The following is a 12,422-nucleotide window of genomic DNA, read 5'->3' as shown; positions in this document are numbered from 1 at the left end:
GATCGGGTCACCCACCTCGCCTTGCGTGACAATATAAGACTGTGTTGTTGAACCCCTTGTTGCTATAGCTGCTATGAGCCCCGTTGCCTTTCCACATTCCCTTCAAACTCAGCATTTCATCGCCATTACTTTAGATTTTCATGACTATATGCTAACTGTTTTCTTAGTTCCGTGCATACACTGATCCTCTGAATGCCTCATCGTCACTGGACCCGCCTTCCATCCCGCCACCGCCTCCCCCCACCGCCGCCGCTGAACATCCCCCCTTCCCGTGCCCGGCTGCAACTCGCTGCGCGCCTCGCAATGCATCAGAAGAGCTCCGTAGCTACGTCGTCACAATCAGCAGAAATCGAGAACGGTGATGATGATAGCGACGAGCTGAAGCTCACCCGGGAGCCCGACAGCATACTCCGGGATCCTTTTGGTGACGATGCCGAAGAGGATGACATTGACAGCGATGATGGTCTTGGCGAAGGTGGCGATGCCGGATCCTGGAACCAGCAAGCCCGGGGTAGCTGGTGGCGAGGTGCCCTGTCACGTCGGTCCAACGAGAAGTTTGGGGACGGACGAGATGACGACTCGGACTCGGAAAAGGACGAGGCAGCGGAGGATGACGACGAAGAATTCGGTGATTTCGCCATGCCCGAAGTAGAGAAGGAAGGTGAAAGCAACGAAAAGGCCAATGTCATCGTTAAGCCGCTTCCCCTTCATCCTCCCAACCAGAACCAGAAGACCTCGGCCTTTACCAGCCTATGGCCGTTCAGCGGCCCGGGTTTTGGATCCAAGGAGAAGGAAAAGGAAAAGGAAAAGGGCAAAGGAGAGGAAGGAGGCAGTAGTGGTGGCGAGAAGGCGGCCTCGAGCGAGGTCACGGGGGATGATGGTGGGAAGATAAAGAGCACTCACGAAGCGACGTCAAGGACCAGTATTGAGGACCCCGATGATGAGGAGGTCGTCGTTTAGGAAACGGCCGATGTACGGAACGCTATGGATGACGACCGGGCCCGCGGTTTGGGCGATGATTATGTAGCGGTGCGCCCTGGGCTTAACTGGCTGAAGAGGCCCCGGCGTAGGATTTGTAAAGGTTGAGGAAAGAGGAAAGGAAAGGGTTGGTGTGATTTGGAGCGCCGCCGGTCATTGGTAGGCGGATGTTGATGATGACGACCTTGTCATGTCATATTTGTGTCTTGTAATATATATGTGATTATACCCCGAGGGGTCTGGGGCGAATCTCTGACCGCTGTTGTGGTTGTTGTGGCTGCTGTACAGTATCATGGAAACGATGAGACGGTTTCTTCCTTTTTAATGATTGTTACATGATTCGACGGGCAATAGTCATGCGAACAAATGGACGGACGGGGCATGTTTGTCAAAGTTGTTATTGATGATACATTTGTGTAAGTCTCTGGCGTAAAGTATGTAATACATGAATGAATGAAAATACAATGCTATGGTAAACATTTGATCTAAACACCCTGCTCTGTTTGATTTGCCACTGAAAGAAAACGTTTCGTGTCTCTCTCTCCCAGCCTCAGCCGGCCTCCATCTGCTTGAAGCTCTGCATCTTGGCGGCCGCCTCGGCCATGGCCTTGTCGTGCTCGAGCTGCGCGATGCGGGCGTGGGCATCGCGCATGGCCTGCTCGTGCAGGCGCGTCGTCTCGCGCATGGAGGCGTGGGCGCGGCGCATGGCGCCCTCGTGGCCGGCGGTGTAGCGCTTGAGCTGCCGGCGGGCTTCGGCCATGGCTTCTTCGTGGCGGAGTTGGCGCACTTTGGGGGGTGTCAGTGGGGAGTTGGGAAGAAGAGGCCAGAAATGGGAAGTGTACGTGAGGTGAGAGGTGAGGCTGAAGGGGGGACTTACTGTTGGCTTCGGCTTCGGCCATGTTCTTTTCATGGTCCAGTTGCTGGACTCGAGTGGAATGTCAACATCCAATATCACAGTTGGTTGCATAAGTTGGTGGTGGACAGAGGGGGGTAGAGGTCAAGATGAAACTCACTTCGCCGTGTGGCCTCGTCCATGGCCTTGTTGTAGGTACTGCCGAGGCTGCGCATCTTGGCCTCGCCTTCGGCCATGGCCTTCTGGTGCTCTTCGGCTAGGGCCCGGAGGCGGAGGTCGCTTTCGGACATGTTGCTGGTGGATTCTGCGGGACCGGCCGCCGCGTTGCCGGGTCTTTTTGTCCTTCTTGTACCCATGAGTGTGGTTGGATGGGGTTTCAGAGCCAATCGGATGATACGACTATAAGGCGAATCCTCTTTGGTTTGTTCTGGATCTGGTCATAACGAGTGATGGGAGATGACGATTAATGTTGTGTGTGGTAAGACAACACGGACAGTGGCAGGAAGTCAAGCAACGCCCACGCCAACGTCAAGTGGGATGGATGCACAATTATTGGCCTTTGTCTACTCTGGTGTATAGGTATATCGCAAGCAGATTGTGTATGTATGTATCACGGATGGAACGGACATAGCATCCATCCATCAACTGATGTTGTCCCCCCCCCAAAGCAACCGAAGCGACAGCCGATTTTGGATGGTGCTGGAATCCGTAGTAGAAACAAGAATGCAGGGAGGGCCCAAAAGCTTGTTACCGGTTCCTGGCGGGTGGGGCTGCCAACGTCGAAGGACGGGGTGGTTTGTTTATGACGTCATCGCTCTTGGCATGCTTTGCGCCAACTTACACGAATAAGAGGTGGATGCGAGCTTGCTTCTAGTCAATCAAGAGGCATGTTGCTGAAGAGCCACGACACTGGCATATATGAGAAGCACAGTCCAATCGCATGTGGTGGCTAGACAGGAATGAATGGGGTGAGCTTCGGCTGGTCCCGAGCATGGCTTCTTTCTTCACTTCCCTCTCCACTATGCAACGGTTTGAGAGGGGCCTGCCTCCTTAGCCCTCTCCCCTGAGACTCCGGTACTTACACGTGGAAGATCGGCTAATAAATTTTCGATGTCACCATGCTATTGTGGTCAATTGATTGAAACGCCCAATGCCATCATCACCTCTGTAAAGAGACACGACGTTGCTTGAAGCTTTCACCCTGGAGGCTGGCCCCTTGTAGCTAGCTTAACCCATGTGAGAATCCGTGGAGCTCTCAAGGATGTGCCTACGGAGAACCCACCCCGGCCACGGGAACTAGGAGGAATGTAGGGAGAGATCAAGGACAGTTCCGAGACGGCCGGGTGAGTAATGTCTTCCGAGCAACATGACGACGGCGTTGAACTTCGGGGCAGGGTTGAATGATGAAGAACATAGACCATGGACACGGGCTCATGCTGGGTAGATACTTACATATATATAGGACCCTCGGCCTCCTAGGAGTCTCTTTATTTACTTACACATCCTTGTTCGCGTCGCCGTCTGAGGCCCTTGAGCCGCATCACCCACGGGACGATGTCGTCTGCGGCAGGGGTCGACTGGATATGATATTTCCGCTCGGCCAACTGCTGCATACTATTATGGGCTTATTTTATACTCAATGGGATACTGGGAATGCCTCCAACATCGGTTGCTGCTAGGCAATGGCTGCCCCGATGGCAAGCTGGTCATGCGATGACAAACGGCATGTTGAGGTTGAGGATGGGGCGGGTTGGTGAAGCACTGTTATCAACATCCCCAGAGTCCAGAAGCTCAAGCGCAATTTGGCCTACATCTGAGCAGGCAGTTGGTGATAGTGGTTACTCGGCACCAGCTAGTGGTGCGAGAACCATCACTCACTTGCCACTCATAGCAGTGGTGTGAAATGCATCACTGACTCTCAACTTTGCTTTCACTTTCTATTAACCTAAGTCTTCTTTTTTTGGGTGGGTGATTTGCTCTCGCTCTTAACAATCCACTGCGCTTCATCCGAGCAAAGATTTAATCAGCGATTGGTTTCATTCCTTTCCATTCCCAACACCTATCCTTCTTTTCCCAATGAACCTAATCTAGCTCTGTTTAACCAGAGTCAACCTACAGCTCATAATTCTCAGCACCACTTACTACCTCTTGCTACCACTGCAAATTGTCTCGATGTTCGACGCCATTCTCACCTACCACCACTACAAGCTGTCTCGTGGCAAGCATAATCACCAATCTTTTTTTTTCTTTTTACTGCTGTTTTGCAAAGCTCCCACACATAGGCAGATTTCACCAAAGTTAAGTGTTACTGGCCATGGAAACTCGCGATCTTCACGAGAGTTACACGAGGGACACACGACACCTAATTTACTGGCTCATCAGTACCTCCAACGGCATCATCCGGTCACACAAGGATGGAGTCCCTGGAATGGAGGTAAACACCACCGGTCAAATTACCGTTGCCGGTATTCTGGCCATGGCCCGCCTCATTAGCCAGCATATGGATCCGCCTGAGATTCCCGGGTTGATTTTCTACCTCTTCCGAAGCGTCGTCCGCGCCCGCATGATGATGCATGAATTCTTCGTTCAACTGGAAGGCAACACCAGTAAAGCAGACGAAGAACTCCGGAAGAGCAATGACAAACATAATTATTTCATCAACAGCCTCTCCGAAGCCCTCGACACCCTCAGTGGCTCGACCAGAATTGCCAAGAAACAAGCGACTGGCAGCAGTACTGCCCAAAGCCCCGATGAGGATTCCTTGAAAGAGCTCGTGGACTCTGCCAATAAGTTCAGTGCGCTCAGCACTAGAGGCAATCAGAGTGGCAGTCATAGCGATTCAGCCCCTGAGCCTGCAAGTTCCCCTGCTTCACAGAAACAACGGACGAAATCCAAAGGGAAAAGAGACAGGAAAGGAAAAGGGAAACCTCGGAAACCACAGCAGCTGTCGCCGGATGCAGCTGTCGCGTCGTCCCCCCTCCAGGTTGCGCTGGAAGACTGCTGTTTTATCGAAGATGGCGACATTGGGTACCAAATGGCTTGCCAGGCCTTGGCAGAGAAATACATTGGACTTCGAAGTCGTAACCAGAATACTTGGCGTGATGTCGCTTATAAAGGTCTCCATAGTGCCGTTGGGGCTGGCGTATCCCATTTTGCTGTCGCCATGTTCCAGCAGTCAGAATCGGCCTTCGCAATCGATTTCCCAGATCGCAACAATTACCAGACTGCCATGGACGCCTTGACAGGGGGACGCCCCGACCAGCGTGGCGTGGTCTTACGTGTCGTCGGGCACGACAGTGCAGGCAACGAGCAGGCCAAGACTTTTGATCTTGACATGAAAGAACAGATCATGCTTTATGCATATCGCGATCTACTATGTTTCCTCCGCGACTTCCAAAAGACGTACAGCGGCCGGCCAACCAAGCGCATGTTGGACGAGATCCAGAGCTGGGATCCTGATTATGACCTACAGCGAGCAACCCCGGCGCAGAGAATCAAGTGGCGGCGAACATACACCGTCAGCTGGCTTTACGACCTCGTCAATGCCTCCTCCAAGGGTCCGGATGAAGAGCTGTTTGGGCTGAACGACTTCGCAGCCACCATCACGTTTCTCGCCAACAACAAACCGGCAACGGGCACCAAGCGTAGAATCTTGCCCCGTCACGTTTTTCAGCTGCAATGTATCGTAGATGCGTTTGTTGTCTCGCGTGGGTGGCTCATAACCTTGCGTGGTCATCTTATCAAGAGTCCTCCAGACTCATTTCGCCCCAGACGCGACATCGACCTATTCATGCATCACAATAGAATGGCTACCGGTTTTGAAAATTCGGGCTACATGTATCATCTCGAGTCTCCCTTTGTACATGACTACTTTGCTCTTCGCAGAGCCAAAATACTCCCGAATACCGTCGAGAATATCGGATGCATGCGCTCTCAGTTTATCAGTCAGCTGGGAGAATCAAGACACAGTACTACTGGATCGACTGTCAATGCTCTTTCATGCTTCCATCGTTCCAACCCGAACGGCCTGTGGGAATTTTCTCCTTTCCTGTGCGGCGCTGGGCTGCTGGTGGCGCTCGGCATTGCCTACTCGATTGGCCGTCGCCTTTGCGACGAAACGCCAGAGTGTCTGATGATCATACACCTGCACAACATGCTGGTAGTCAAGGGGCATCTCGAGAAACCTGTGGGATTGTTCGTGATGCTCACTCGCTGGTTTCAGGCCGACTTTTTCGCAGGCGCCAAGGTCCCGACTTCGGATTTTGCTAAGGCATTCCTCGAACGTATCAATGCCAAGACCAGTCGCCACAGTCTCGAGGTAACGCCTACTGAAACATAGTCGGTCGAACACGAAGCTTCCCAGACGGCTTTAGACATCCACCACATCCCCGACTCGAACGACAACCAGTATTTCAAGACGAGCTCTTTCTTGGATTCGTGCCGCCGCGCGGATTGGGATGTGGACCGCATACCCGACGAAGAGTTGTGTGTCCCTACTTGATGCTGCTGTCGTATCGGATCTCCCGAACGAAACCGGCAGTCGACCCTGAAACGGGCGAGAAGAGACTTCCAGACATACCGCAAGTGTCGGAGGCCAAGAAGAAAGGTATCCCCCGGACAGACTTGCTGCGATCTTGTCAAATGTTCTGGAGACAGGAGAAGCAGGCGCAACAAGACGACGTCCCCAATCCAAGCAGCAGTAGCAGCAGCAGCGCCGAGGGAAGCCAAAAGCCCGAAAGACTGAGCGACGGACGACTACTCATCACCTCCGCCTCCCCCGACGACAACGCTGGGATCTCTACGGCGAACAAACTGGCCCTCCTGATGTGCGACCTCCACACGGACGTCGAAGGCGGCCGGTGCCGGTCCAACCTCGACCTCGCCGCGGTCGCCGCGCACTGCGTGAGGGTGTTCCAGCGGATCGAGCAGTATCTGTACCCGAGGGGGCCGTTGTCCTACCGCACGGTCCCCTATGAGGGGATTCACAGTAACCACAACCCCTACGGATGGGACAGACGGGTGGCGTTCACGCACTGGGCGCTCCAGGGACGGGGGGACGAGGTCTTTTACCAAACGTTGGCGCAAGTGTTCGACGACACACGGATGCAGGCTGGAGAGCTCATGTACTGGCCGGGCAAGAAGCCGACGCCGAAGCGGGAGCCCGTTGATGGCGATGAAGAGATCGGCAAGTGCCTGGACGCTGCTTGCCGCATCTTGTAGAGACATGGAGGAACTACATGCTGGTATGGAGTGTAAGTATATAGACGGGAAGAAATAATGAACGAGCCATCAGTTGTTGGTCATTTCCTATTTTTTATGATTCAGCCTTGGAGTACGGATCTATTGTGCTACAGAACTGTCTTGTGGCGGCGTTTTAGGCCGAACCACGTCTTCCAACGGCAGTGCATCGCAGATGCGTTTACTGCCTCCCGTGGATTGGGTCAATTCGGTTCTTCACGGCCAGCATACCCGGAATCCGCCGCCATCGTTCAGCCCGAGACGCGGTCTCGTTGCCTTCCTTGGTAGCGAGCAAGCCAATCCCTAGAACGGATGGCTGCAGGCTACCCAGACGCTGAAGGAGGTGGCAGCAAAGGAACGTATACTTGTCGACAAACCGGCCAATCATTACCGGCACTCCCTCAAGGTTCTTGAGCTTGTGCAAAATGACTTCAGCGAGCGGCTGGGCGGATCGACACATATAGACGGGATGACGTCTGGGCATTCTTCGCGGTTCGCTCGATTCGATACGAATGGTCTCTGGCAGTTCTCCCCTGTCCTCTGCGGTGCCGCGTTGCTGGAGGCACTGGATATATCCCATTCGCTTGGCATTGGCATCTGGGATGAAACAGCAGAGCCCATTCTGATGATGCATGTACACAACATGCTGTTGCAAATGGGTTATATCGAGGAACCCATCGAAGTATACTCGAAGCTGCCCGAAATGTTCTATCCGGAAATGTTCCAGGATGGCAAGCCTCCTCTGTCCGGGATCGCTCAATCCATGCTGGATCATATTGATTCCAGGTTTGGTAAAGCGCCGTCAAAACGACCAAGGTCTACAAGACGACAAGTAATACCCAAGTCAGCGACGGAAGCCTACAGAATGCTCGATTCTGACAGCTTCCAACGCCGAAAGCCTGGGAATGTGTTGGGCATGTGGCGCCGCGCCAGCTGGAATCCCGACCGCATCCCCGACGAGGAGGTGGTGTTCTCTCTGTTGATTGGCGTACGGCTTGCCCAAACGAAGCACGTCGTCGATCCTCGCACCGGCGAGACGAAGCTGGAAGAGACGCCCCTTGTTTCGATGGTGCTCAAGGACAATCCCAATGCACTGGAAGACTTGCTGGAGGGTTCCAAGTCGATGCGGGAAGTTTTATTCGACCCCGCCGATCCGGTCCCCGAGGATCTCCCCGCTCATATACGGGATAATTACCAGTTCGAGACCGCGCTGCCACGGCTGAGCGACAAGGTCCACTCTCACGCTTCGAGCTTCATCGATATCAATATCAACTCGCGGAAGCTGCTGAGCCTCGTGAAGTGGGACCTCAACGGGGACATCCTCGACGGCCAGTCCGGCCTCAATGTCGTCCGGCTGGCGGTGCACTTCGTTCTGACGTTCAGGGGGATCGAGAAGGCCCTGAGTGAGATAAGGAACGAGACGTACATCCGCGTCTACGAGTCAGGCAACTCGTGGAACCGGCCGAAGCCCGTGGTACTGGCTCGCATGGCGCTCGAGGGGCACGACCAGGGGTGCCTGCGAACGATGGCCAGGGTCCTCGAGGGAACGAAGGATGGGGTCGAGGATTTTAAGTACTGGAAAGATGTAGGCGAGGCTAGCAAGCCCAACATCGATGTCTCGATGTGTTGCGTCATGTGAGAGAGAGCCCGCTTCTTACACATCGGAAGAGTGTCGCGTCTCTCTCTCCTTGGCAAGCTGGACTTTGGTCTTCAATACCTTTCGATTGGGCCATTATACCTTCGACCCTCGGCACCATTGCCACTATGCTCTTCGCCAACCGCCTGGAGCGCCGCAAGAGCATGTTCGTTGGTGCTCTAGTCTCGGTCCTCGGCAGCTTCCCCACAGGCCGGCACCGTCAACACGACAGCCATGCTCATCATCCGCCACTTCGTCGGGAGCGTTGCCTACTCGACAACAATGACCAGAGAATTAGCTTATGGAAGTTGCCCCCTTATATACCGGTTTCTCGAGAGTCGAGGACTAAGAATTGGACAGAGCTACGAGGTTGGTACGTGTATATAGAGATAGGTATGGATCTCAGGCTGGCACGGTTGGACACTTGGGATTTTGGGGCAATGGCGACCAGCAACTGTATCAGCCAACAAGGCAGTCTTTCGATGAATTGAATATAATCGATGGATATGTACACTGGTTGCTCATTGGGGTCTCATGAAATTCTCATCAAACTCCAATGGGCTTTCCGTCGGCTTCCCATTAGCTTTTCTCCTAAACGCGTTTCCTTCATCGTGGATCGGGAAATCGCAATAGGGGCTTGACCTAACTCCCGATAAAACTTCCTAAGGACAAGAGATATGTTTCATAGCTGCCTGCGATGCCTGTGTCTGTAGTTCAACCCGAAGGCGAGCACTTGACCAATACTTGTAGATCTTTCCAAGTCAGACATCTTTGGTGCTGGTGCTACCGTTCAATCGGAATACCCATCATGTGAATACTAGCTGTGTGTGGACATCTCTACCTAACTGACAGTGTCCTTCGTAGCTGCTACCAATTCTGGGGTGAGCTGGAGTTTGCCAATCCCAATGCCAAAGGCGTGGACAGATCGTGGCTCTGCGCGGCCACCTTTGATGGCCTGGGCCTCAAGTGACGGCCCGCTCTCTGCAAGGCATGGGGCAAGCCGCCTAACATATGGCAAGCCGCACTCATTCACGATGGGGATAAAACCCCTTCTGCCGGGAACTGATGGCTACTGCTTCCGAAACACAAGTCATGATCTGGCCAGCACGGGTATTGACCAGCTAACCCATTACTGCCTGGGTGTAATCCTTTTTCTGGATTGCCGGACGCCACGATCGATCTTTGGTCGCCGTTTACTTATGCTTAGTAGTCCCCTAGGTTTAGCAGGCTTACTAAAGTGCCCTAGTCTCTCATCGTCACCGGAAATAGGGCATCTTCAGCTCTAGCTAGCGTTTACTACTGTCGATTTCAACTCTGCTAATTACGATTACAATGCGCGTCCGCCTACGGCTGACCTCCAACGGTAGTGGCTCGGATGTGTAGCAAATCAGATGCGAGAACCGGGCTAGCAGCATATCGACTTACTTGTACCAGGTCAGTCGATCGGAAAACGGGAGCCCACCATTGTCCCGTCGTCGATGCGGGCGCACTACTACTACTACTGGGAAAGGTTGGGGTTTCTCAAGTACTCTTGGCCCACTAGGAGACCCGCGTACTAAGCGCGGCGTCCATCGGGGGCCATACTAGTTGCCGCCGCGAATGACTGTGCGCGGAAAGACATGAACTAACGGGCGTACCTAAGCTGGTGGCTTGCGTGTCTCATGTGAACTACTACTGCTGCTTACCTATGCCGAAGACGATGATGGAAGATGGAATGATGATGAGGGGCACGAAAAGGGCTTTTTGCGAAACGGCATCGGGAAACCAGAGGTTATGTCCGATTCGGAGAGTCCGGGGAAATACAACTGCCCGTTCACTCTCGGAGTTCGGTGGGTTGCTTGCTACTCTTCGGATGTCTCACATTCCTCGAGGCGAGTCGTCATGGACTTAAGGACGACTAGAGCCGCGGAAGTGCCGGAACGATGAACGATGCACGATGTGGCAGTGGTGACGACAGCAATCGATGAGAAGGAGGCGTCGTCGGTAGGACAAAAGGAGGGGAATCGCGTGCCTCTTAATGTCTTTCGGACTTTCCAAAGAATGCCGTACGTGTCCTCCGTCGGCAGATCGCGGATAGGCCATGTCGGATTGCACGGGGATGGATGGCGCGGAGAATCCCAGATGATATGCGGAGAATGCAAGCTGAACACCTGCATCCAACAGTGGTTGGCTGGTTGGAAGGAAGCGGCTGATTTTTCATGATTGTCGGATTACATGCATCCTGGCTGGCATTTTGGGGGCTCGATGGGAACGGGGCTTTACAGTGCTGACGGCTGTTGGTCATTTCGCACTCTTTCCAGGCATCTAAGGCGAACCAACAAACATGTCACGGCCCGGCATTGCTGGGGGGTGCTGGAGCGAGATTACACAGTTTGCGCCATCATCTCATCTCACCTGGTCCTTAGTCAGCCTTCTCTTTCTCACTCGGATGGAATGCGAGATAAGTCCTGTTACCCCGGGATGGACGGGCGACCACACCAACGAGAGGCAGATTCGGACTTGTTTACACATTTGCGGGATGCCCGAGAACATTAGTCGCACCTAAAGCCACACTCACTCGCACCTCGCTCGCATCCGACGGGCTACTACCTGCTCCAACGCCAATCGGCCCCGCATAACAGCATCGCGGCACTGCAACGTGGATTGGATGCTAGTCTTAACCTAAATCCATCTGAAACAGACGCACGCCAAGTAGGTAATCAAGCGTGGTGGTGGGATGCGGATGGGTCGTCAGCTCCAGCTTGGTTGAAGGGCTCGGATTTCATGGGCTTGTATTTTTTATTCTACCTGCAGCAAATACTGGTTGGTAGTGTAAGCAAATCCTGGCCGGGTCGTACTACATACAAATCAGCCTGGAATCTGGCTGTTTGGGCTGGCGTTATGTGTCGTCACCGTCACACCCACCATCAGGATCACCATGATCCCAATGCGCAGCCTCGCAGCCAATGCAACACTCTTGTTTCCTCGGTAGAGGTGGTACGGGTTGACCGTTGATTGGCCATATTAGACGGCGGGCACAGCGACGACCAATACCAGTTGGGTGGGTGGTGGTCAGCATTTTCTGTAGGGTAGTCCAGCTGAGGGGAGAGATCGTCGTGCGTGCTGACGCGAGGCGAACCGGGTGAGCTGCGTACTTGCAAAGCTCACCCAAACCCCGAGCCTGCCAAGTGTGTGTGCGTATGTAGATAACCCTCATATCAAGTGCTGCGTGTACTACCCTCCGATGTTTCATGATATGTGCTTGAGCTGCCAACTGAAATGTTGTCCAACCCGACTTTGGGTCGCATGATGGTAGCGAGAATGTGGCGGCTCCATACTAACTAGGTGAGCTCACTTGTTCGGTCACTTGTTCGGTACTGGAGATGGTCTTGGCAAGCTTGGTGGGAGGCCGGCCGGATCGGGGCTTGTCAACAAGCCATTCGTCGCGTAGTTGGATGGGGAGAACATTGGGGTCAAATCCGGACTCGATGGCACGCGCATAGATCCGTTTGATAGAACGTATTTTGACACCAGTGATGGCCTCAATCTCAGCATTGGTTTTGCCGCTGTGTGGTGACTTTAGAGCCACAACGGCTGCGCGCGTGGCTATATTGTAATGTGGCATCGTTGCGGTGTCGTGTCGTTGGTGTTGTTGTGTCATCGACAGTGTGGAGAGCAATAGAGAGGAGAAAAGAAAGAAATGACCCCCCCTAGCGGCAGCTGATGACAGTTGGTGGA

The 12,422-nt window shown here is 53.6% G+C and overlaps 5 protein-coding genes across 5 annotated transcripts; 3 read left to right on the top strand and 2 right to left on the bottom strand.

The window, feature by feature from the left end:
* Positions 1-303: 303 nt before the first annotated feature.
* On the top strand, positions 304-960 carry PG986_010065 (sit4 phosphatase-associated protein; the record flags this gene model as incomplete). Its single annotated transcript, XM_066846287.1, has 1 exon — positions 304-960. The coding sequence occupies one exon, from the start codon at positions 304-306 to the stop codon at positions 958-960; it is 657 nt and encodes a 218-aa protein (XP_066698685.1).
* A 568-nt stretch (positions 961-1,528) lies between these two features.
* PG986_010064 (uncharacterized protein) lies at positions 1,529-2,121 on the bottom strand (the record flags this gene model as incomplete). The annotated part of the gene is made up of 3 exons (XM_066846286.1): positions 1,529-1,764; positions 1,856-1,903; positions 1,992-2,121. The coding sequence occupies 3 exons, from the start codon at positions 2,119-2,121 to the stop codon at positions 1,529-1,531; spliced, it is 414 nt and encodes a 137-aa protein (XP_066698684.1).
* Positions 2,122-4,145: 2,024 nt separating this feature from the next.
* On the top strand, positions 4,146-7,051 carry PG986_010063 (uncharacterized protein; the record flags this gene model as incomplete). Its single annotated transcript, XM_066846285.1, has 2 exons — positions 4,146-6,114; positions 6,171-7,051. 2 exons carry the CDS (start codon positions 4,146-4,148, stop codon positions 7,049-7,051), a joined length of 2,850 nt encoding a protein of 949 aa, XP_066698683.1.
* Positions 7,052-7,068: 17 nt separating this feature from the next.
* On the top strand, positions 7,069-9,675 carry PG986_010062 (uncharacterized protein; the record flags this gene model as incomplete). Its single annotated transcript, XM_066846284.1, has 4 exons — positions 7,069-7,083; positions 7,392-8,684; positions 8,738-9,078; positions 9,558-9,675. 4 exons carry the CDS (start codon positions 7,069-7,071, stop codon positions 9,673-9,675), a joined length of 1,767 nt encoding a protein of 588 aa, XP_066698682.1.
* A 1,908-nt stretch (positions 9,676-11,583) lies between these two features.
* On the bottom strand, positions 11,584-12,309 carry PG986_010061 (uncharacterized protein; the record flags this gene model as incomplete). Its single annotated transcript, XM_066846283.1, has 2 exons — positions 11,584-11,865; positions 12,040-12,309. The coding sequence occupies 2 exons, from the start codon at positions 12,307-12,309 to the stop codon at positions 11,584-11,586; spliced, it is 552 nt and encodes a 183-aa protein (XP_066698681.1).
* Between the last annotated feature and the right edge of the window lie 113 nt (positions 12,310-12,422).

This window comes from Apiospora aurea (genome assembly GCF_038362705.1).
Source record: "Apiospora aurea strain CBS 24483 chromosome Unknown utg000006l_segment0_segment0, whole genome shotgun sequence".
NCBI lineage: Eukaryota > Fungi > Ascomycota > Sordariomycetes > Amphisphaeriales > Apiosporaceae > Apiospora > Apiospora aurea.
The sequence above is the reverse complement of the archived record's forward strand: the minus strand, read 5'-3'. Positions and strand labels throughout refer to the sequence as shown.